This window comes from Myxocyprinus asiaticus, chromosome 40 (genome assembly GCF_019703515.2).
Source record: "Myxocyprinus asiaticus isolate MX2 ecotype Aquarium Trade chromosome 40, UBuf_Myxa_2, whole genome shotgun sequence".
Classification (NCBI taxonomy): Eukaryota; Metazoa; Chordata; class Actinopteri; order Cypriniformes; family Catostomidae; genus Myxocyprinus; species Myxocyprinus asiaticus.
The window spans coordinates 12,480,953-12,507,078 of record NC_059383.1 but is presented as its reverse complement, the minus strand read 5'-3'; the positions used below and the strand labels follow the sequence as shown (position 1 = coordinate 12,507,078).

Genomic DNA, 26,126 nt, shown 5'->3' with positions numbered 1-26,126 from the left:
TTGTGTGCATGCCTCTTCACGGTTTGACATGGAAAGCAGAGAATAACTCTATTATTTCAAATCTCATGTAAATGCAGTACTCTTGCTTTGTCTGATTTTTTAATAAGCTAATTTTGGGGGAGTTGTCAGCATATTGTCGTTCACGGGCTCATTGTTCACATAAATCTATAGGTAGCCTGAGACGGATTGGCACTGTCCAAATTGTTATGAACTCAATAGGAAATCCATGAGAGCTGACAGTGATGGGTGGTTATGGTACACTAGGGAAAAAATAATGAAGCTTCACTCATCTACTGTATGAGGGTCAGCTCAGATGAACTGGATACAGAATGCTTATACACCTGCTAATTAAACACAATGAACATCTCTGTCAGCAGCACTTCCTTCTGCTCCACACATCTCTCTTCACCAATTTCTCCCAGCACTCTTAAGAAATGGCATGTTCCAATGATGGATGATTTAGAGACAGCTTCTCTGACTTTGAAGAACTCGACCAGATCTCGAGATGGAGCCTCCAGCAAGCTGAAAGGCAATTCCACGATAGCCATCTGAGGGTACACACGGGCTACAGCAGTGGTATCACTTATGATCCAAGCGAAATGTGCTTCCTGTTTTTTACATTGAGTCCAAGAGGGTGCAACATCTTATCTTGTCTTTGAGAAAACACATTATCAGAGAGCAAGACCCAAAGAAGCAGTCTACAAAGTTGAAGCACTTGTTCTTGAACAAATTATCTCCAAATGGCTGACATTTGTTTTTAGTTCTTGTTGAGTTGACAAGTTTCTAGTGACAAGCAATTTATCTGTCCACCCTCAATACAAAATGTTTAAAAGAAAAAAAAGTGTTTAATATATATATATATATATATATCAATGGGGTTAGAAAAAAAATATATAAATAAATTTAATTCAAAGGGAAAATGTGCATTTTTAACCCAATTGACATTTTTTTAAAAATGTTTTTATTTACTTATTATTATTATTATTATTATTATTATTATTATTATTTGCTTTAAGCATAAGATTTTTTTTGATAATTAATTTAGTAATTAAAAAATGTTTTAAGAGTGTTGATATGTTTACTGGTAAACAAGACTTCTTCTGCAGCATTCATAAAATTGCAGGATGATACTAACCTGCGACCATGCATTATTTATGAACACAAGCTATTCTCCAATAGATTAAACTGAGGGTGGATTAGCAAGGAATTAAATGTTGTAATCCTTCAGCATATTTATATGCTGCTTCTTAATCGGAATGGGATTCAGATCAAATGTATTTCCAGGGAAACACTGACACCTTGTTATGTATCCTTATTATGTCATCTTAGCTATTGCTCGGCTTAGATATACTGTATATTTTATGATTGACAGCATATCTCATTTGCCATATATCAAAGCACATTATATTTGATCCAAATTGGCAAATGTGTGTTATTTATACTAGGTGACTGTTGCCCGCTACAATGTAATTCTCTATCAGCAAATACAAGGTTAGCTAGTTATCTACTTTCAAAGGATTATTTAATCCCAAAATGCAAGCTAGACACTCCCCCCCCCACCCCCCCAAATTGATACGTAGACTTCATCTCATGTCATCTGTTCTCTTAGGTTAAGAGGTAATGCACACCATTGATGCCTCGATGTAATTTGTCACTCTTTCGCTCTGGCTTTTGATAATCATGGCAATTTCACAACAAAAACCTGTTTGAATCTCACAGTGGCAAGTCCTTTTTGGGCATCATGTTCTGTAGAGAGGTCAGTGGCATCAACTAAGTGCAGAGTCAGAGGGGAGAGGATGACTTTAATGCATGTGTGTTGCCTTTTCTGGGATAGAATTGCATGCTTTCATACAGCTCTTGACCAGGTGTTCTGGTTATGTACTCCCATTTGTGGTCTTCATTCTTTCAATTGTTCTTTAAAATGTCTCAGTTTGTGTTCCACTGAAAACATAACAGTATATGTGTTTGGACCTAACTACTTTTTGAGTGAACTAGTCCTTTAAGCAACACATTTCTCAGCTTTGATTAAAGTCTTAAAGGTAGCGTTAGCAGAATTTACAATGGTCTGCACATGAAAGAGTGTTAAATCCAGTCATTTTTCCTCGCTGCTTATTCTGCAAGACTTTTTTACTGGATCTCTCTCTTCTAAAAACACTTTTAAATTGTCCCTCTCCTCAGTGTCACAGCGTGAGATCAAAAGAGATTTTTTTTTTTTTTTTTTTTTTTTTTTGCATACCCTTCTTTGCAATTCTTCTCTTTCTCCTCTCTCTCACACATTCTCTTCCACAATAAATATCAAATGCAGTGACACTGGTGGTGGAATTCAATTTACCATTTGATGCTGCATAAACTGTGGCACGCCAGAGAAGATTTGTTGATTCCTGCGTGGTGGCGTGCAGAAACACCTGAGAGTTTTTGGCCTTTCTGTCAGCCGCTGCAAACTTGCCTGAATAATTCATCATATTCCTTGCCTATCCTTTACCCGTACCCACTACCCATTTTAGAGCGAAAAAGCCTGAACTTTTTGTTGTTTACATCCTTTCACCAAAACAGTCCAGTTTTAACCCCTACGGAGACATGTAACGTACCCTGAAATCTCATCCTCATTTTCAGATAAACTCCAATGAGCAGTAACAAGCTCACATCAATTATTTGCATGCGTTGTCAACCGATTCACTAAAGGAATTATAAAATTAAGGTAATTGCCCATCTTTGCGGTTGGTTCTGAGAGCTAGATTATGGAAGATGCAGCAAACAACCACGATCTGGCATACTTTATTGTGATTGTACAGCATAACTTCACCACTGCAATCTAGTGGACCAAAATTGGCTCTTTTAATGCCAAATGTATGCTTGTGGGTCTGGATATATGGCAGGTTTTAGTCAACATGATCACACGGGAGGTCGGTATGTTGTTTCCAATACTCCCGGTACCCTAGGATCGTCCACATTATGCCGACTCACTGACTAGTGCCATCTCCTATCAGATTTTTTTGCATCTGCTCCAGTGTGTTTACCGTCTCCGGTGGCATGGCCGGACACTCGTTGCATCAGCAGCACACAAGACCCGGGTTCGGATACTGCATTGAAACCAGGAAGTAATTGTGCTCTCATAATCAGTGACCAGTGTGATTCAGAGTTTGCATTTTCCCCCTAACATTAGATTTAGGTTTGGGGTTTGGATTTGGGGGTACAGTTTATAAAATATGCATTCCTCTTTACTGCACTACAGCCTGTACAGCTGAAAACAACTTGCTTCACAACTTACTTTTGATACCCCTCACTGGACATTACACCAGAAAATGGACAGAAAACACTAACCGCTTTGGGCACTGGGGGCAGTGTTTCAAATTTTGGTAAGCATAGAATGGCTTTAGTTAAAGAGAAGTCAGCCTGATGTTTCCAATTTTTCTGTGAGATCAGTCTGTTTTACAGCTCTTCTCTATCATTTGATCACTATTTGATGAATTATTGAAAGGAATGTTTTGGGTTCAATTCAAGTTACGCTCAATCGACAGCATTTGTGGCATAATATTGATCACCACACAAATTATTTACGATTCGTCCCTCCTTTTCTTTAAAAAGGTAACAGTGAGGCAATTCAGAATCAGAATCAGAATTAGCTTTATTGCCAAGTATGCTTACACATATAAGGAATTTGTCTTGGTGACAGGAGCTTCCAGTGTACAACAATACAAAAACAATACAAAAACAGCAGCAAGACATAGATAATAATACAAAATAAAAAAATAGTTATACACATACGTACATACACACAGACACACACATACATACATACACACATACGTAGTGCAAATCTAATACAAATCTGTTATGTACAGTGCAAAATACAAATCTGTTATGTACAGTGCAAATGTTTTTTTTTTATATTATTTGTTTATTTTTTTTAGAGGAATGAAACAGCAGAAGAGGTTGGATGTGTTGGATAAATATAAAAAAAGACTAAACAGTTTATTGCACATAGTTATTGCTCAATGGGGCAATTTAACTGTTCATGAGATGGATAGCCTGAGGGAAAAAACTGTTCCTGTGACTGACGGTTCTGGTTCTCAGAGCTCTGAAGCGTCGGCCAGAAGGCAACCTTTCAAAAATGTAGTGGGCAGGGTGAGTGGGGTCCATAGTGATTTTTCCAGCCTTTTTCCTTACTCTGGAAGTGTATAGTTCTTGAAGGGGGGCAGGGGGCAACCAATAATCCTCTCAGCAGTCCGAACTGTCCTGTGTAGTCTTCTGAAGTCTGATTTCATAGCTGAACCAAACCAGACAGTTATTGAAGTGCAGTGGACAGACTCAATGACCGCTGAGTAGAACTGTATCAGCAGCGCCTGTGGCAGGTTGAACTTCCTCAGCTGGCGAAGGAAATACAACCTCTGCTGGGCCTTTTTCACAATGGAGTCAATGTGTGTCTCCCACTTCAGGTCCTGTGAGATGGTAGTGCCCAGGAACCTGAATGACTCCACTGCTGCCACAGAGCTGTTTAGAATGGTGAGGGGGGGTCAGTGTTGGGGTGTTCCTCCTAAAGTCCACAATCATCTCCACCGTTTTGAGCGTGTTCATTCAAGGTTGTTTTGACTGCACCAGACAGCCAGCTGTTCAACCTCCCTTCTGTATGCAGACTCATCGTCATCTCGGATAAGGCCGATGACAGTGGTGTTGTCTGCAAACTTCAGAAGCTTGACAGTTACAGTTACAGTTATTTTTCAATTACAATGAAAGTGAATGTGGCCAATTTTTGGAGGGTTTAAACAAAGAAAAGTGAAGCTTATAATTTTACAAAAGCCCTTGCATTAATTCTACTGTTAAAACTTGTGTATTATTTGAGCTGTAAAGTTGTTTAAATTGTAATTTCTACAGTCGTTTTAGGGTTTGTTGACATTACATCGTCATGTTAACGAAGTTGTAAAATTGGCTATAACTTTCCACAGAAAAGGTTAGTAAAATCCTGTTTACATGCATATCCTTTATGTGGTGTGGCTATACTTCTGAAACAGTGAGCATTTTAACATTAAAAAATTGGCCCCATTCAAGTGCCTCACTGTAACCTCCATTTTTGCTTTTTTTAAAGGAAAGGAGAGATGAGTCCAAATACGTTTTTGTGTTAATCAACATTATGCCACAAATGCTATCGATTGAGCTTTGTATTGAACCGGGAACATTCCTTTAACCAATCTGACCAGTTTAAAGATTTGAACAAAGATTTACATCAACTTAACTTCAACTTTTTAGCCTGAAACTTCATGACATTCTCCACAGAGGTGATTTGAACTTGACAATGTAAAAATTACTAATTTAACGTATTTATAAACGAAATTATCAAAAAGTTCCTAAGAAGGATATAAAGACTTGCAAGACTTTTTATAACAGACTTTTATTGTGCCTGAAAACTATATATATAAGTAAAATTGTAAAACATTAATGTCAAAATATCATCAAAATGACACCAGAGTCCAGAACTGTTTGAAAACATTAAAAACCAATATCAGTAGCAATTCCTCTATATCACCTACTTTCAGCTGGAGATATTATCACATTGATAACTGTGGCCGGCAAATAGAGCAGAGTTTTGTGAATAAGGCGCAATCAATAAACCTAATTTACATAGAGGTGTGTTTGCACTGAAAATGTGGGCAAATACTTATTTTAGCACTACACCAGCACAGATAACATTTGGTTAAACTGAACTGGGGGTGGTTAGCGAATAAGATGCAGGTTTTTGCAATGAAATATCACTTGCAAAAGTGTGCTGACATTCCATTCTTTGTTTCTTACTAACTGAACATTCCAATGCAAATGAGTCTCTCTTCTCAATCCACACAGACCTGCAAACTGCGGTAACATCCCTTGAAAGAGTTTAAGACCTTCAGAGAATGGATAGAAAACTATTATAGAACTATTATTTCAGGTCCTCGAATCTGATTGCCCTGCGTTGTTGCGAAAGTGTTGATATTCAGTGCCACCTTGACAGGGATGCTTCACTATTTTAATCATTCTGCTTGTCAGTGTTAACAGCTTTCCAGGTAGTGGTGAGGATTTTAATTCATCATTTATTTTGATTTAGTTCACTGATTCATTCTTTGAATCTTTCTGCAGATTGCAGCTGTATGCCAGTAGGTGGCGACAAATGAGTGTCTTTTATGCTGTGAGTCATTGAATCATTAACTCAATTGATTTGTAATTCAGTACCAAAATAATGAAAGTGAATGATTTGTTAATAATTGTTCAAAAACACTGATTTGTTTACTCAATATTTTTTTTTTAATTCTTTGTTAAACTTTGATATAAAAGCAATATGACACTCACAATCATGCTGTTGGTCTGAATATCAGCACAGCTGTGCTGTACCTGCTGCACAAGGCCACTGATATTCAGAACAACATTGCTCATATGATGTTGCTTGGTTATCTCTCATAATGCTTTGCTCAACTTAGTGGCAGCTGTGCAGAGAAAATGGCCAACAGACCAAAGCAAGATGCAATTGTGACAGGCAGAATGATCCTTTGATGTGAATCTGTTATTAAATATGATGATGAGAACATGTGAAGGACGTGAAGTGGCAAAGATTCTGCAGCAAAGGCTTTTGACTTCAAAGCAGCCAGTCTTACAGCATGTTTACCATAGGAGTAATATTAAAATAGCAACTAGAGCCATTGGGACCCTGTATCAAAACACATTTCAATCTGTTTAATGCTAAGTCTCATGGAATGTGGAAAGATGGGTTGTGAGTGTATGCAATGTGGAATAAACCATCAGAGTCCATGAGGGATTCCAACTCTTGATCTTGATCGACTCTTGATCTTTAGTTGCAAAGTCTTTTCTGAAGTGGGATCAGTCTTTGGCTACACAAAGAGCAGGCACACATAACGTGCTGAAGAATGAAGGGGGGCACCAATGAATAGGCCAACCCAAAATAGACAAAACCAATACTGATTTATAAATAAGTAAGGGGTACAAACATTAAGGGATAATGTACAGTCAGCCATTTGTTATCACAAAGTTGTATCAGCCTGATGGGGTTTATTGTGCGATAACAACTGGCTGGCTGTATATTATCCTGCTTTTTGCATGGCTACTAACCAAATAAATAAAGAAATACGTGAACATAAAATATTGATTTGCACTGAAATTAGCTAATTATGTGAGAATAAATAAATCGCTGAACTGCTGAAATCCCCCTCCGGTTTGTGTCAGAGTTCTGTTGGTGTTTATTTTGTAATTAATGACTGTCTGACTGCTGATTATGCATCTTATTACAAGACTACTTGGTAAATAAATAAATAAATGCACATTAAAGATTGATTTGAGTTGAAATTATTTTATTAGCTTACTTGTTGAAATCGCATAGTGATCCAAGAAGCAGGAACGATGGTCGCATAGTGATCCAAGAAGCAGGAACGATGGCTCGCAATACCAGATGACTGCTAGATGGTTCCACTGACCAATCAGAATCAAGTATTCTAGAAAGCTGTGTAATAATAATCAATATTAATTATAATGTTAAACAATATTTAGTCTTTAGAACATATCTTTGGTTTTGTGCCAATAATATCGGGCCCTACAGATGGTGCTGACGGTACTTAAAGGTTGAGACAAGAAGGCTGGGAAACACTGCAGTAGAGAGTTGTCGAAACTGTCAAAACACTGAAATGAAGTTCAATGTAATGTGTTAATAACACAATGTGCATGTTTTCCTAAATGCACAAAAAAAAAAAAAAATAAAACAAATAATCACAAGTGCATTGGCAAGACATATGTAACAGAACACATTAAAAAGTTTACATAATACGATTAGATTCAGAGAAATCTAACAACATTTTGTAAGGTTTATAAAAAAAAATAAATAAAAAAAAGCAAAATTAGAAAAAAAAAGTTTGAGATGTTTTTTTTTTTTTTTTTTTAGATTTAAAGGTAAGTGATTTTATCAGACTAAAATCCTGTTTACATGCATATCCTTTATGTGGTGTGGCTATACTTCTGAAACAGTGAGCATTTTAACATTAAAAAATTGGACATGAAAAATGAAAAATTTCACTTCCATTGTAAGAGCCTTACTGTAACCTCCATTTTTGCTTTTTTTAAAGAAAAGGAGAGATGAGTCCAAATACGTTTTTGTGTTAATCAACATTATGCCACAAATGCTGTCGATTGAGCTTTGTATTGAACCGGAACAGAAAAGAACAGAAAAAAAAAAAAAAAAAATTCAAATGGACAAGTTTATTTTTCTTTCAAAATTGGATAATAGTTTTGTTGTTGTTGTTGTTGTTGTTGTTGTTGTTTTAAGGATAAACCTTACTATATTTTTATGTTTATATATAGATTTCACTGAAAACAACACTTAAAGCGATAGTTCACCCAAAAGTGAAAATGCTCCTTTAATGCATCCTTTACTCTTCCTTAAGCCATCCCAGATCTGTATGACTTTCTTTCTTCTGCTGAATAAAACTGAACATTTTTAGAAGAATATCTCAGCTCTGTTGGTCCTCACAATGCAAGTGAATTATGACTCAGAAGGTCCAAAATGCACACAAAGGCAGCTTAAAAATAATCCATATGACTACAGTAGTAAATAAATATATTTGAAGTGATGTGATAGGTCTGGGTGAGGAGCAGATCAATATTTAAGTAATTTTATTTACAGTAAATCAACACTTTCTGGTGTGGAAGTGACTTTCACTTTCTCATTCAGCCACCTACTGTTTGGGGCTGGTCAAAGGTGGAGATTTATTGTAAAAAAAAAGCAGTTAAATATTGATCTGTTGACACACACACACACACACACACACACACACACACACACACACACACACATATATATATATATATATATATATATATATATGCGTGTGTGTGTATATCTTTTCCTGTCATTAACCTGAATCTTTCTGTCCACCTTTTTTCACAGGACGGTATGGGTCACCTGCGTATCACTGAGAGAGGCTTGAAACTGGAGGGTGATTCAGAATTCCTTCAGCCGCTGTATGCCAAAGAAATCCAGTCCAGACCAGTAAGTGAATGACAGGGCCTGTCAGTGTGGTGTCGGTGCGATAGCACAGACGATATACATTCTCTCTCCCTCTGTATCAGTGTCCAGGTGTAATAATATCACTGTGCCCGTAGTGGATGGATGGCTTGATAATTTGTAGGGTGCTGGCGTTATCTCTTATGTCGAGCACGAGCGAGAGTGGAGAGAGTGAAAGACAGAGACAGAGAGAAAGAGAGAGGAGATGAGTTGAATAGCAAAGGCCTGCTGGGATTGGAGATGAGAGGAAGCTCCCATCCAATGCAGTGGGAATAAAAGACACTCCAAGCATTAAACACAAAGATAGCTACTGCAGGTTTTGAAGCACCTCTGGGCAGTGATCAAATAATAGGGGGTACTGGGGGGTTCTAGACACATTGTAAAAGTTGGGGACTCCCCATAAGAACAGAAACATAAAACTTGGGAGACCCCATTCTGTTTAATTTAAATAAAAGCTGATTTGGGCATTTCTTTATTTCTTTTTTTTTTTTTTCTCTCTGTTACAATTCTTTCTTGTCTCCCAGCTTAATATGCAGTCAACCATAAGTAAGTTATTTTTAGGTTAATTTTAACTAAGAGTGTAACAATCAACCAGTGGTGTGAGTTTAGGGTGGGACAATAGTTTTTACAACCAATATGAGAGTGAGTTTTTTTTTTTTTTTTTTAAACAGCAGTTCATTTTAAAATTTTGTTTATTGACGCTACTGATGCACAACTGCACTCAAAGACTGCTGGACCAAGCACAACAGAACTCAGGGTTCACGGGGCGTGTTTTTCAAAGTTTTAATATACATTTAATTGTATTTTATGACTAGAGATGCTGAACAATAATAAGCCACAATGAAACCAAAGTGAGACACTCCAAAAGCATCCGTCTGACACATGAATACATGATTTCTGTTTATGTCATGCTGGACAGTGACACTTAATGGCATAGATGTATCATCATTCAAACAACATTTCAAACAGTTTTCAGTTACAGGTGCCATTGCAGAAATTCATTATTCACAGTCAGCTATGATTGATTTAAATTATGAGTGAAAGTGTCTAATAACAGGGCAGTTACTGAGATTAAGCGAGTAATATTCAGCTGGACGTGTGATTCTAACATGGCAGCCCTCTATGTAGGATAAAACAGCTTTTGAAAGGTTACTGATATGACTAGAGTCTGTAGCTCTTGTGAATGCTCATGATTTTATGCATGCTGTGAGTTTCAAAATTGCTGTTGGTTTCTTTAGAAGTAAAACGTTTTAATGGGTTCATCTCTAAGGAAAACAGCGTTAAATGTTTATTTATTTATTTGTTTATTTATTAAAAGTGTGAAGATTGACACATTCTCTCCTCTCAGGGGTGCACAGAATACACCATGTCAGAATCTCATGTGAAAATTACACTTTTTTGTTGTCATGTCAGTAGAGTAGTGGACAATTTAGCTTATGTCAAGTTTGAAAGCTCACGGATGTTTGGGTTCCACTTAATTAGCCACAACACACAGCTCCATAGACAATGACCTAATTTTCCTGAAAACCAGATGTTCTCACAATAATTAAGAGCATCTACAAAGGAAGCATTTTACACTTGAGTAAAAACAGAGCAGCACAAATACAATGCATAATTTACATTACACAGAAATGTCCAAGTTTTAATATGCAACATAATCATATTGCACTTAGAACTTCCATCTGAACATATTTAATTAAAAAGTCAATTGGAGCAAGATATATTGTTCTGGAGTTTAAGACACTTAGATGTCTTACATGTCTTTTAGATATCTGTATCTATGACTTGCATAACAGGCCCATACTAGTAAAATGCTATTTTCCTAAAGTCAACATGGAATCCAATTTGAGACCACCACGTGACTGTTGTGTGAATTTTCTATTTCTCTTTTTGATTTGTAACTAGTAGCACCTATAAAAAAATAAAAAATGTACGTTTTTTAATTTTCTTAAAAATGTATGTCCACATATGTGGACAATGTAAATAAGTTGTGAATTTTTAAGTAATACCAAGCTAAAGAAAGTCATTTTTTTCTTAATTGTTTTTTTATTATTATTATTATTTTATTTATTTTATTTTTTATTTTTTTTACAACAAAATGCATTACAACTGGTTTACTATAAAGCTGAATTAATAATTCTGATTAAAAGTATGGCCAACATCATATGGAGCTAAATAAAAGACAAAAAGATTTGAATTTGAATTTTGTGAATTTGAATTTTAGACAGTGGCAATTAACAAAACTGAATTTTCCATAGTGTATTTTATAATTTTCAATTTGAATTTCATAAATTTGAACTGTAGACAGTGAATTGTTTTTGTGGCGTATTTTATATATTTGTATTTTTAAACAGCAGATTTTGTGTTCTGAATTTTTTAGAGGTGAAATTAGCTGTAAATATTCAGATAATAAAGCTGAAGAAGAAATTCAATATTTTAAAATTCAATACAGAATTCAATATTCTAAAATTCAAAATGCAAAAATTCAGATCTTACAGAAAGTAGGCCAGATGTCAAGCATCCGTGTTCCACAGGGAAAAGTAGAGGGTTTCAGAGAAGTCAAGTGAAGCATTTTGGCCAATCACAGAGCTACAATGGCAATTCCAGCATTTGCAGTGAAAACATAAAATTTAACATATATCAAATACCCATGACCAGTATATATCAAACCATTTCAATGAATTATCACAAACACCTGCAGATAGAGTCCAGACATCAGAAAATGTTCAGTCTAAACAAGTTTTCTTCCACTTTAGATTGGGAAATGAACTTGCGATACAGACGTGACTAAAGTGGACAGGAGTAAAAACTTTGTGAATTGAAATGCACAATCCAGAAATAATACCATCCACATAATATAGAAGGACTGACACTCCTAAAAACATGTAGTAATTATTTTTTATTAACTGTTGTTTTCACATAAATGAGGAAAATCCTTATGTTATGGACGTGACAGTTGTGAAAGCAGCACTTACTTGATGAGGAGGAAATCAAAACACTAACACTTGTTACTTTGATCTCTGAAACAACTGTATGATATAACCATCAAGGCTGCATGATGGATTTTAATAAGATTAAAATTGTGATATGGCCTTGCACAAATACAAAGCCGCTATGGTCTGCATTTTTATATATATAGTCTGAATTGACTCTTTCAGAATGTGCTGCGTGAGTGTGTGGCGCCCTGACGGGAGTAAAAGCAGAACACGCTGTTTAGCACAGCAATTATTATCATATTACAGTTCAATTAGCAAAGTTTGTCAAAATGGTCCTTTCTCAAATGCTGGCTATAAATGCAGTAGCTTAAAACATGTCACAGACCAAAGCAACAGTCAGTCATCTATCAGAATAATCATAGTAAAAGGAGGAGCGTTGATGGTTGTGATTCTCTGATTGACATACATATGATTTGATATGAAGCATCTAAAACGGTCAAGTCCATAACGCATTTTCATGAGTGTTTAAAGTATAGAATGGAGACAAATTGTTCATCATATTCAACATATCAACATAAGTTAACTTTGCACAGAAAGTATCAACTTAATTGAATGAATGATATATATGATTTTAGTGATATAATCTTAACCTCTAAAACATTACGGACGTAACAATATCATACATTTGTCTCTTATAATGTAAATAGAAAGGTGCTGTTATGAAGTGTGGTCTTATTGTGACACAGCACACTTCATCAGTTCATGTTTTATATATATATATATATATATATATATATATATATATATATATATATATATAAGGTTGTAAGCTTTTTATATTAAAATCGATTTACTTGCTCGACCTCTAAATGACTCATTTTGTCACAATGCAGAAATAAATTAGGTTTTGAATGCAATTTCGTGTTGACTTAAAATTTTGTTTTTGCTGACTATTTTCAGCTGCATGCAGCTGGATGCTTCGTTTGAAATTTGCTGTTTTAAAATGCATGATTCTTGACGAAGACCATCTGCCCAGCTCTTAAATCACCCCAGACATGCATGCTGTGTTCAAGTTATGATTAGTCCCTGAGCACAGAAGGAAATCTTTGTAGAGTTTGCATGGCACCTCGCCTGAGGGTTTACTTCACAGATGCTTACCATTTGTGAGTTCATCTCAAAACTCAAGATTTTGTCTTAAAGGGATTACTGCCGTGATTTATTTACCCTCATGTGAGTAACGTGTTTCACAGAAGAATGACATACAGGTTTGAAACGACATTAGGGTGAGAAAATGACGACAGAATTTTCATTTTTGAGTGAAGTAAGCATTTAACATAAGTCACAAAAAAATGTACAGTATGATGTTTATTTTTTACTCCTCTCTTTCATGTCAGGGAAGTCCATTGTTTCTGCAATCATCTAAGAACGTGTCTGTCAACATCCTCAATGAGAAGAAGCAATTAGTATCTCAACTTGTTGCAGGTAAGAACACAAATAATTTTTTTCTTCAACTATGAGCACTTTAAATCTCAGGGGTTGATTTGTATATATATAAAAACACTTTACGTTTTTGTAATGTGAAGGACACGTTAAAACTGTTTTCGTTTTTAATGTCTTCATCATTTATATTTTCTATTTGTGTAGATTTATTTATATTTTACGGTTCCCAGACCTGGACATTGGATCTTAAAATTTGAAAATCTGTCATGATAAAATTAATAATTAGTTTTTAAAAACTGTAAATCTAAATGATCACAAACTGGTTTTATCAAAAGTTTGTGCACTAGGTCACAGGGAATACAAACGGTTCAAGGGAAAAAAAAGAAAATAATTTTTTGCAGAATGTAACTGAAAATGGAAACTAAATCCATTTCAATTGTTCCAGAGTGAAAACTTTTTCTTTTCTTTTTTATGCTGGTTACCGGTTAATGTCGTTCCAATAACTGTTTCATGAAACCAAAGACCAAAGGATTTATCACTGTAAATTTTTCAGAATAACACCACTTCCTGTTGCCAGAAAAATAAGTCTTCTCTCTTTTTAGTAGAACATAAGCACCCACTGTGGTTTCTAAAGGACACCGCTATTTTAAAAAACAATGTTAAAATGTTAAAAAAAATCAATCGACCAGCAAAAGGTGACGTTATGTCAAAACATGCCCTTGTGTGCAGGAGGGAGAGATTTAGGCTCATGAGGACTGTTTCTGCTCAGAATGAACCGAAATGAAAAACATTTAGTTTTTAGTCCCTGCTTGGTTACCAATAAAACAACTGTGTCAGTTGTCAGTAAAACATGATGTACTAAGAAAACGAAAGGTAAATATAATGTTAGAATATTTGTATTGTGATTATTTCCAATCAAGCTGTGAAAATATTATTGAATTTTGTGTATTTAGGATACATAAAATGCCAGCTATGAATTAAACCTTAGCAATGTGAAGGAATCTGCTATTTAATTCCCAAAATGATTAAAATGTGATTTCCATCACCATCATTTCCACCACAGAATGCTGTCAGACAGTACATATACACTACCGGACAAAAGTTTTGAAACACTTGACTGAAATGTTTCTCATGATCTTAAAAATCTTTTGATCTGAAGGCGTATGCATAAATGTTTAAAATTAGTTTTGTAGACAAAAATATAATTGTGCCACCATATTCATTTATTTCATTATAAAACTAAAATGTAATGAAAAAAAAAGTTTTTGAAATTGATGACTTGGACCAAATAATAAAGAAAAGCAGCCAATAAGTGCCCAACATAGATGGAAACTCCTTCAATACTGTTTAAAAAGCATCCCAGGGTGATACCTCAAGAAGTTGGTTGAGAAAATGTCAAGAGTACATGTCTGCAAATTCTAGGCAAAGGGTGACTACTTTGAAGATGCTAAAATATAACACAGTTTTGATTTATTTTGGATTTTGTTTAGTCACAACACAATTCCCATAGTTCCATTTATGATATTCCATAGTTTTGACTTTACTATTATTTTAAAATGTGAAAAAATAAAAATAGCAAATAGAGGCAGATATTATTTGCACCCCAACCCTGGTGAAAATAATGGTAGATACTAATTGCACCCATCTTTAAATACTTACATACAGTATGGGCATCACTGCAGTGTGTTTATTGTGTTTATTTAGAGTCCCACAGAAACACTACATTAACCTCTACCCCTTAACCTAACCTTAACCTTACCTTAGAAAAAACAACCTTGGTTTTACTACAGTAACCATGGTTTCATGCGGGAACGAGTGCGATCGACAGACCCCGCCTCCGGATCAAACCCTTCTCTGCACTCCTCGACATTCACTGTGACCAAATCACTGTGATGAAATCAACATTTATATTCATTTCTAACTATTACTGTAAGTAGTATTAAAGGAAATATTAAGAGTAGAATCCAGAAATCGGATTGGAAGAAGAATGGGACAAAACGCAGATTTGAACCACGATAACTAGGACAACAGTACACATTCACACACCATCTTTACACCCCAAGCCATTGCAGCGACATCTATTGATTAGTTTGTTGTATATTTCTGTGGTTCCATCAGACTATTGGGGTGCAAATAGCTGCCCTGTGTGGCAGATGCTATTTACGCCAGGGTGCAAAAAGACACTCCGTTAAAATAATTATAAATATATAATATAATAATACAGACAATTCAAATACATTATATCATATGGCAACTGACAAGCTAAGCACTAAAATTGGCCTACTTCTCTCTGTTCTATTTCTAATTGTTGTTCTAGATTCTTGTGTGTTAGATGGATGATTTTGGAGCATCTCACTTTGGTTGTGTCACGTCTCACTCATTATAAGCATCTCTAGTGATAAGCGCTGTGTTTTTAGGATGATGTGTCAAGTTAAACGTAGTTTAAAACTTTGAAAATCACATCTCGAGATGAGATCCCTGCATTCTGTTGTGCTCAGTCCAGTTGTCTTTGACAGCAAATTTTAGTCTGTGTAAGGCTATTCTGCTTGCTTGTTGGTATGACGAGGCATGTTGCTTGTACAGCTGGAGCACTGACTGCCCCTTACCGCTACTAAGATTGTACATCAAGCTTGAATTGCTCCGATAGTAGGAACATGCCTTAATAAAGATGAAGTGTGTTATTTCTGCGCTACTAGTGGCACCAAACGGAATTACAAAAATAAAGTATGTTTTCAAACAGCCTTTGCCAACACACCTCAGACTCATCATGCCCTTTTGCACTCTCTGATTCCCTATAAACAAGTAGGCCATACAAAATAAAGGTTGATAAACATTTAACGTCCTAATAAACAAGACCACTATAACATAAACACACCGAACAGAAGCATTGCAGGGGCGTTGCTCGTCCAATAACATTGCCGGATTGAATGGAAGCTGGTGTGTGGGGGATCTAGCACAAGAGGTATGGTAGTTCTTGGTAACTAATAAGCGTAACGATACATATCCTGAGTATTTTAGGAATTTATCTGAAACTTGACAGTAACGCAACTTGTGTGTCAATACCAGAGTGTAGTTAACTCTGGTTTTACTCTCAAGTCTTTTTTAATTTTGGCAAGGCTAAGTTTCATTTCCTCTTTAACACGTCTGCCTTGCCCGTTCATATTCTCCTGGCTGAACAGTTTACAACAAGTAGCCACGCCCCAAACTCACGCTATAGGTTTAGATAGAAAGGAATCGGTGGAGCTGAGCAGGCCACTCAAAATATAAACATCAATGTTTTGATAATACCTGGGAGGCTCAGTGTTTATACTTTTGGGGAAGGTAAACCCACGAATGGCTTACTTATAGTTGTTAATGAACAATAAACTGGGATTTTTGGAACATATTTTGACATCAAAAAAGTTACACACTTCACCCTTAAGGAAATTTTCGTACAGATCGGGGGCATGATATATAAGGTAATATTTAAGCATTTTTTTTTTTTTTTATCAGATAATTAATAGCACTAAATTAAACTGAAAAATTAAACCGACAGCCCTAATATATACAGTATATTTATATTTCGGTCCTCGAATCTGATTGGACGAGAGACGTTCCATGAGTACTGATGGTCTCACACCATCATCACTCGGACGCTTCACTGTGTGTATCACTCCGCTTGTGTTTGTGCTGTTCTAAACTAAAGTGTAAGAGCTACTGTATATGTGTCTCTTTACATGTAATTTTTTGACATTACATATGTCTCCGCATACCTGGGAGCGCCCGCTCTCAAAACTGTTCTGGCGGATTATGAGGACCTACTTTACTGACCAGCTGTGGGATAAACACTTCCGAATGACAAGCACTATGTTCAAAAAATTGTGTGCCAATGTTGGACCTTTCAGTGGGCTAGTCACATCAAGCTATCGCACACTCATAACACATGCACGAATGGTCAAAACACGTCATCGTTTTGCGCATAAACCGTTTTCATCATCTTAATAAGCATTTTAACTAATGCAAAACTCTAGAAAATCCACCTCCTCCTAGCACATTAAATTGTAGGCAAATTTAGAAAGTTTATTCACATATCAAGTGTTTTCATTCAGGATATTTTATGTGCAATTTCAAATGTGCATAAAAATAGTTGGACAGTTAGAAACAGTTTATTCGCAAAACAATGACATGTTTTAACCATTTATGCATGTGTTATGAGTGTAGGATAGCTTGATGGGACTGGCCCAACGAAAGGGGAGAGCTTGGAAGTTTGCACACAATTTTAAAAACAAAGCCCTTGACATTCAGAAGTGTATAACCCCTAGCTGGTCTTTAAAGTGGGTCATCACTATTTGCCAGAACAGTTTTAAATGCGGGCGCTCAGGTATGCGGAGGCTGATGGCGAATGGGCATCGCATCCATTTCAGCCCTCAATATATCAGATATTACACTTTTCTGTGGCCTATCCTGGCAGCATTTAATTGCTGCATTGCTCCAAGCAAAGAGATCGTTCAGTTGCTCCATCATGACAAGGCTCCCTGAAGATAATGCGCATGACATAGTAATGGATGGAAATGCGCAATGATTCGTATTTTCTTTTGTCTAATTTTTATAAACATTTTGATGGAAACCCAGATGTGTTTTTGCCTTATTTAGCAATGTAAATATAACAAACTTTTTTTATGTTTTCAAATGTAAAAGTTGATCAAAGCCCTCTGGAAACATGCAAAGTAAAGTTTTAGTCTAATAATTTGGATATGGTTAATTCAAGTTCAAGTTGGAGGAAAAGTGCATTAAGAAAGAGGGAGAATGAGAGAGAAAAAAGGTATTGTAATGGTATATATTGCACTTTTTAGAAAGTTGGCACAACCAGAGGGAAAGACACAAACGCAGACACATTTTTGTTTGCTGTTCAGTCTAGTGCTGTCACAGAGACTGATGAGATATCTCAGGACACTTACTGTATTTCAGTGATATCTTTTTCATGATGTAGGAATATTTTCTCCATACCATTCCATTAAAAAATAAATAAATAAATAACTAAATAAATAAAATGTAATAATAATAATAAAAAGGCTTACATCACATTTAAGACAAAATCGTTGTAAATGTGTGTCATTAAAGAGGGCCCGATTCCTGTACTTTGTCTAGGGCCCCAAAATCACTAAATCTGCCCCTGTGTATATATAAAGTACAAGAATGTACAGGCAAAGTACAGGAATGGGGCCCTCTTTAATGACATAAATAGTATATATAATTCAGTATATAGGCCTATACACCCTTGGACATTATTAGTGACCAAACTAAATAAACTAGTGAGAGAGTGAAAAGTGTGTTTTAAGAGTTTATTTTCTCCAAGTCAACAGGACCAACACTGCCCATAGTTGAAGGGACACACAATTACAAACAGACATTCCCATGTGCAACACAAGTCGACTATTAATCTTTCAAGACCCTAATCCAGCCCCTTAAATGGTCATTATAATTGTCCTGCTCTGCTCCATTTTGCAGACTGGGAATAGGGGAAAAAGATTTCGTACCCTGTCTGTGGCCCGTTATATTAGACTAAATAGCATGAAATTAAATATTTACTAAAATCAAGGGCCGACTATGGACCAATCCACTCGCTGAAGGAAATTTAAGCCAGCCAGCTAATGTTAGACTTTATGGGACAGATGGTTAAATGACTACTGTGAAAGAGTTAAAGAGTTATTTGATAGCCAGGTTGTTACTCTTGTCTCTCTCATGATATGACCTTTATTACTCTAACTAGAGACTTCATTACAGAACAGTAATTGCATGTGCATGGATGCATGTACTATTAAGTCCTGGCTAATAGCATTATAGGAAGGCCATATTTTAATGAAACGTAATTTTGCCTTAAATGGACTAGTTAAGTGACTTACTGTGTTAGAACAACTGTATTCAAAACTGAATTAAAATGGAAGTGTAAGAATGGGAATGTGTTTCAGTAATTGAATTCTAGAGTATAATGTGTTCTAGTTGGTGAGAAAAGTCATTAAGTAAACTATGAAAATTTATTTGCCAGAATTAGACCAATTGAATTAAATGACTTGCTTCCTCTTTGTCTGCATCACTATGAGAGAATGATGTTGTATGTCTGTTAAAAATAAAAATTCATGGAGTTTACACTGTACGGAGCAAACTGAATGACTTTGGCCATGATTATTTTGGGAATTTATCAAATATATATTTCACTATTTACTATTTGCTTAGTGTGACATGCTTACAGATGGCCGATTACTGGGTTTTGTGTATTGTCACAGATATCTGGGACAACATATATAGTAAAAAGAGGAAATGCACAGGATAATTTAAAGACAATATGATGTTCAACTGTAAAACACTGAAATACAATTCAGAGATTGTTTGACTTTGTCACAGGCTCTCGTGGAGTTCACGCACGGGGCAAAATGTTGGAGGTAAAGTCAAGTTCAGGGAAGCTGCTGTTCTCTGCTGATGACCATGAGGTGGTAGTCGGTGCAGAGAGATTACGAGTTATGGGTGAGTGAACAATTCAATTATATCACATCTAAGGGCATTACACTTTTTTGGCCCTGTCTACCAAGAGAACATCAAATTAAGCCTTATTTCTTTGCTTTACAAGTGCTTATGAGCCTCATAGTGCTGCTTTTAAGGGGATAGTTTCTCTCATCATTTACTCACCCTTGTGTCATCCTAGATGTTTATGACTTTCTTTCATCTGCAGAAATTTTTTATAAGAATATCTCAGCTCTGTATGCCCTCACAATAAAAGTGAATGGTGGCCAAAACTTTGAAGCTCCAAAGAGCGTACAAAGGCACCACAAATGTAATCCAAATGACTCCGGTGGTTAAATACATGTCTTTAGAAGTGATATCATAAGTGTGGGTGAGAAACAGATATATTTTTAAGTCATTTTTTACTATAAATCTCCATTTTTGACCAGCCCCGACCAGTAGGTGGCGATATGCACAAAGAATATGAATCACCAAAAAAACAAAAGTAGATGAATTGGGAAGTGAAAGTGGAGATTTAAAATACATAAATATTTATCTGTCTCTCACCCACACCTATAATATCGCTTCTGAAGACATGGATTTAACGTTCAAAGTTCTGACCACCTTTCAATTGCATTGTATGGACTTACAGAGATGAAATATTCTTCTAAAAATCTTCATTTGTGTTCAGCAAAAGAACGGAAATAATATACATCTGGGATGGCATAAGGGTGATTAAATGATGAGACAATTTATATTTTTCGGTGAACTATCCCATTAAGTTCAGATTGACCTGAGACTTTGTGATTCTTGTGTAACTTTTTGTTAATCGATACAATGGTACAATAGTATTGTCTAAATACAACTCATACCAGTGTGATATATTTTCTGAAGTTCAGTCAGGAAACTCAGTGATGCAAGAGAGTGAAACAGCCAAAAATACACCTTTTCACCACCTCTGCTCTCTGCTTTGATGCCAGGATAGTGAGCTCTTTATATGACAGATGGTTGAAGGAGTGGGGTTAAAACTGACAAAAAAAAAAAAAAGACTGTTGGCTTTTGCATTCGTCAGCAGAGAAGACAGTTTGTATCAGCGGAAAGAGCAAGTACATTTTGATACAAGGACAAATATACAGTATATACTGTACAGTATGTATATATGTATATATCCACAAATATGCATGGATTAATTGTTCACAATAAGAACAGTGACACTAAGAAAATAAATATGGTCAGTTTTGATTTTGTGTTGACATTAATGATTAGGTTCTGTTTACTAGATAGATAGATAGACAGACAGACAGACAGACAGACAGACCTGCATGCTGCCATCCTTGCCATTGGCACATGTTTTTTTTTTTTTTTTTTTTTTTACTGATTGGCTGATGGCACCACAAGAACACATACATTTGCAATTTCTTTGTTTCTTGCAACAAATATTTTTTGGTCAAAATTCATGGCTACTTTTGAACGGCTGTCAATAGTAAAAAAAAAAAAAAAAGATGCTTTTTGTGTAGATACAGCATTTACAAGTAGGGACTAAGTGGACATTGCCAATGAGCAAATCATTGCCAAAAGTTAGCCAAAGTTTCTAGTAACTTTAAAGTTTTCAACTTTATTCCTGATGTTGAGGATATGTTTTTTTGTTTTTTTGCAACCATTGGGAAGTAAAAAAAAAAAAAAAAAAAAAAATCATTATTCAAGGTTGTTTTGTGCTGTATTTGATCACGGCATGGTTATTCTCTCGGGGGCAATGCTAAACTTCCTTTAAAGTGATTACCCAAGCCTGTGTACATATTTAGGGGTATTTAGAACTGTATGTTTCTCTTTTGGATTTTATCTCTAGTGTTCCTGGAGTGGTGCCAGGCAGCCAAATTAGTGTGCAAGGGCCACACAGACAAGACATACACATTTTAAGGTCAGGTAAATCCTGTTATTCTAATGGTTAAATAAATGCCCTTGTCTTTAATGATTCTTAGCTAAGTGTCAGTACTAAAAGCTCCTGCTATGTACTGTAGTGGACTACAGTCTAATGCCATGATGGCAGAGAGTGAGTGTAGAACAGAGGTCGAACAGGGGTCAGGGTTTGGCACGTGGAGGGGTAATCACTGGCACAGCAACGATGAGAGAGTAGTAGACTATTTTATTTATATAAATTCCGCACCTGCATTCCAATCTACATCTTGATGTAATCCTTCCTCATGATCACGCAGCATGTTTTCATGAGCTGAATGGGAGGTTAAACAAAAAGTAAAAATGTGACGAGACTGCAGTATACCCAACAGACTGGTGCAAGCCATCCACGCATCACGAGCCGGCAGCGCTTCACATTCGGTTAATCATGCAATTAAACACGCCTGCTTTGCTTCGGTCAGGCTGTGCAGATGACAGCCTACATTCCGTGTTTCGTTTGTTTCTTTTTGCTTTCAGAACAACACGTGATGAAAAAAGGAAAACACCATTATTAATGCTTGAGATTACCAACCCAGCATACAGGTACACCCTCCTTAAACCATGGTCGCATTCAAAAAAAGACATAAACCCACATTGTGGGGTTCAAATATCTGAGTCTATTCAAAATATAAGTTAAACCTGGAAATAAAGTTTTGGATTTTGCAGGTGCAATTCACAGAAAAGGGCTAAATAGTTGATCGGCTTGTGATGTGCGAATGGCTTGCAAGCACAGCACTAGTCTCGTCACACTTTAATAGTATGTAGCCTCCCATTCAGCTAATGAAAGCACACTGCGTGATCATGAGGAAGGATTACATCAAGATGTAGATTGGAATGCAGGTGCAAAAAACTTAATAGAAATAAAATAGATTGCTCCTATCTCACTGTTGCTTACATGCTAATTACCCCTCTGCGTGCTTTTGAAAATGTATGACATAATATATGAAATATTTAAGATTCCACACAATTTAGTGATAAGTAATCAAATTAGCAAATTTGTGACATTAACTGTTAATTCATTTTGTACAAAAGGACAGGTTTTCTTTCATTAAAGTACTTTCAGAAGATGTTCTGTGAAAATTCACATGCAGGATCATGATTATATCATCGGGTTTTACAATAGTTTTTCACTCAAACTGTTATGCTGATAACAGTGGGGGGGGGGGGGGGGGGGGGGTCGGCACAGCCATTGACCAGGAAAATGAAAAATGGCACTCCATGTCAAAAAGGTTGCCGACCTCTGGTTTACACTAAACAATTTCCACCAACTGCCATCAATGCATTTATTCTGATCAACTCAAGTAAACATTTGGGTGAATCTCATGAAGTCTGTCAAGAACATGTCTGAGTCATGTCAGAACCCACAATAAAAAGAAAGTGACAAAAAATTATACTCTCACTGAGCACTTTATTAGAATTGGATAAAAAATTGATCTCAGTGATTTGGAGCGTGGCATGATTGTTGGTGCCAGACGGGCTGGTTTGAGTATTTCTTTAACTGCTGATCTCCTGGGATTTTCACACACAACAGTCTCTAGAGTTTACTCAGAATGGTGCCAAAAACAAAAAACATCCAGTGAGCGGCAGTTCTGCGGACGGAAACACCTTTTTGATGAGAGAGGTCAACGGAGAATGACCAGACTGATTCAAGCTGACAGAAAGGCTACGGTAACTCAGATAACCACTCTGTATAATTGTGGTGAGCAGAATAGCATCTCAGATTGCACAACATGTCGAACCTTGAGGCGGTTGGGCTACTACAACAGAAGACCATGTCAGGTTCCACTTCTGTCTTCCAAGAACAGAAAACTGAGGCTGCAGTGGGCAAAGGCTCACCAAAACAGTTGAAGACTGGAAAAACGTAGCCTGGTCTGGTGAATCTTGATTTCTGCTGAGGCACACAGATGGTAGGGTCAGAATTTGGTGCCATCAGCATGAATCCATGGACCCAGCCTGCCTTGTTTCAACAGTCCAGGCTGGTGGCTATGGTGTAGTGGTTTGTGGAATGTTTTCATGGCACAATTTGGGCCCGTTAATACCAATCAATCATTGCTCGAATGCCACAGCCTATTTGAGATTGTTGCTGACCATGTGCATCCCTTCATGTCCACAATTTATCCATCTTCTAATGGCCACTTCCAGTATGAGAATGCACCATGTCACAAAGCAAATGTTGTCTCATATTGGTTTCATGAACATGACAGTAGCCACATGGACGCTTCCAATGTCGGGCCTAATTAGGGCATGCTATTGCATGCCAGAGCCAGATGAAGGCCAACTGGGGACTGATGCGGGGTCAGTGTGAGAGGCGGAGTTTAGCGGGATACTCATGCTTCATTCCATTCAAGATATTCCTACTTGAATTCTCAGATCTCAAACCATAAAGGAATTCCATTGCCAGATGCTTGGAAAATTATGTTTAAACAACCAAAACTTCAACGCTCCCGTTAGCTTGTCACCAGAGGTGTCTCCTAGAAACCCAATGGATAAACAATGCTGCTACGCTAGCACTGGTGCTACAGGTTTACGATCATCAAAAGAGTTTAATTTACCGTGTTTTGTACACCTGTCTCTGCGAACGTTTGTTAAACAAGCTTTAATATCTTGTAATGTAGGACTTTTACTCATTGATCTATATCATTCAATAACAGTGAATGTTTATCACTAACTTTGTACATCTCTCTGGGTGCCGACATGTTTGTGTGACATCACGCACCTGCATCTTTGTCAAAACAATTGCAGGCACATTACAAATCCTTTAAGACACACAATAGACAAAGAGGTGCTCAAAGGAAGAACTTTCCATGGTTCGAGATCATGAATGGTGTGCTGGGACATCATCCTGCTGTTAGTGGAGAGAACACTCGGGACACCATGGCAGTTAAAGTCAGTGAGTTGTCAACGGTAATTTATCTTGCTAGCTTGCTAACATTTACATACAATATAAACTTGATATTCTAGATAACGTCATGGTTACTTGTGTAACCTCCGTTCCCTGATGGAGGGAACAAGACATTGTGTCGATATAGTGACACTAGGGGTCACTCTTGGGAGCCCGAGACACCTCTGGTCTTTGATAAAAGGCCAATGAAAGTTGGCGAGTGGTATTTGCATGCCACTCCCCAGGACAAACAGGTATAAAAGGAGCTGGTATGCAACCACTCAATCAGGTTTTATGCTGAGGAGCCGAGACAAGGTCCGGCCATTTCAGCGGGTAGTTCAGCATTGTGTGCAGGAGGGACACAACGTCTCATTCCCTCCATCAGGGAACGGAGGTTTCACAAGTAACCATGATGTTCCCTATCTGTCACTCACTTGACATTGTGTCGATGTAGTGACACTAGGGGTCCCTATACGAAACACCACAACTGGCTGAACTGTGTTATGTGAACTGGCGGTATGTGGTGGGCAGACCACTGTGTGCCTCATAGCCAGCACACAAGGTCGACACGTAACCTCCCCCAACATAGTTATGAGTGTCGAACGGCCCTTTGGGGACAAGTTGACTACCCAAAAGATAGAGACAGTGTAACCCAGTCGTGGCCTCTTTTCCCCTTCTCTTTTTCCACTCCCTAAAAAAGAAGGGGGAATTATCTGACTGGGTCGCCAGGTCTAGTCAGGGGGGTGTCCCTCCCAAGGGGAAGACACCGCGGAGACCACACCTTGCCCAAAGAGGGGGGGGGTATTTAAGTGGAAGAATATGTCACATGGTCTTTCCGACCAAGTGGAGAGTCTTCAAGGTAGATCCTACCCAACGGGGGAAGAGTTACTACAAACATGGAGACTGGGGCAGAGGGGCTCTGCCCAAGTAAGACGCAGTTTGCCAACAGGGAAACGAATTAGCAGAAGATATATATCGCATGGGGTTAGCCTTATAGGGAACCGCCACATGCGGAGCACCTACCCCAGAACAGGACTCTTAGTTAGCATGTGTACTGGGCCGGCAGCGCCACAGGGCTCGGAGGAAGTCAACCTGGGAACAAAGTTTGTGAACACTACTGGGAATTAATGGTGCATGTCTTCAGTTCAAAAGGAGGTGGAAGGCACTATGTGCAAGCAATACACCCGGCCGGCTATCCCGGGCTTATCCGCTTGTATTGCGTGCCACTACCTGGGACAAAACTGGTTCCACCCGGAGGTTGTAGAACCTTGCAAAGGTGTTGGGTGTTGCCCAGCCTGCTGCTCTGCAAATGTCTGTTAGAGAGGCACCCCTGGCCAGGGCCCAGGAGGCTGCTACACCCCTGGTAGAATGGGCTCATAGCCCTACCGGGGGTGGCATGCCCTGG

The 26,126-nt window shown here is 37.2% G+C and overlaps 1 protein-coding gene across 4 annotated transcripts in view; it reads left to right on the top strand.

Moving 5' to 3' along the window:
* The window catches only part of LOC127431062 (delta-sarcoglycan-like), a 355,719-nt gene that overhangs the window by 257,845 nt on the left and 71,748 nt on the right, over positions 1–26,126 (top strand). For all 4 annotated transcript variants that reach the window (XM_051681292.1, XM_051681294.1, XM_051681293.1 and 1 more), the window contains exons 3-5: positions 8,918–9,019; positions 13,365–13,452; positions 19,792–19,911. In XM_051681292.1, coding sequence (XP_051537252.1) covers positions 8,918–9,019; positions 13,365–13,452; positions 19,792–19,911 — 310 coding nt within the window. The remainder of the gene's footprint in view (positions 1–8,917; positions 9,020–13,364; positions 13,453–19,791; positions 19,912–26,126) is intronic.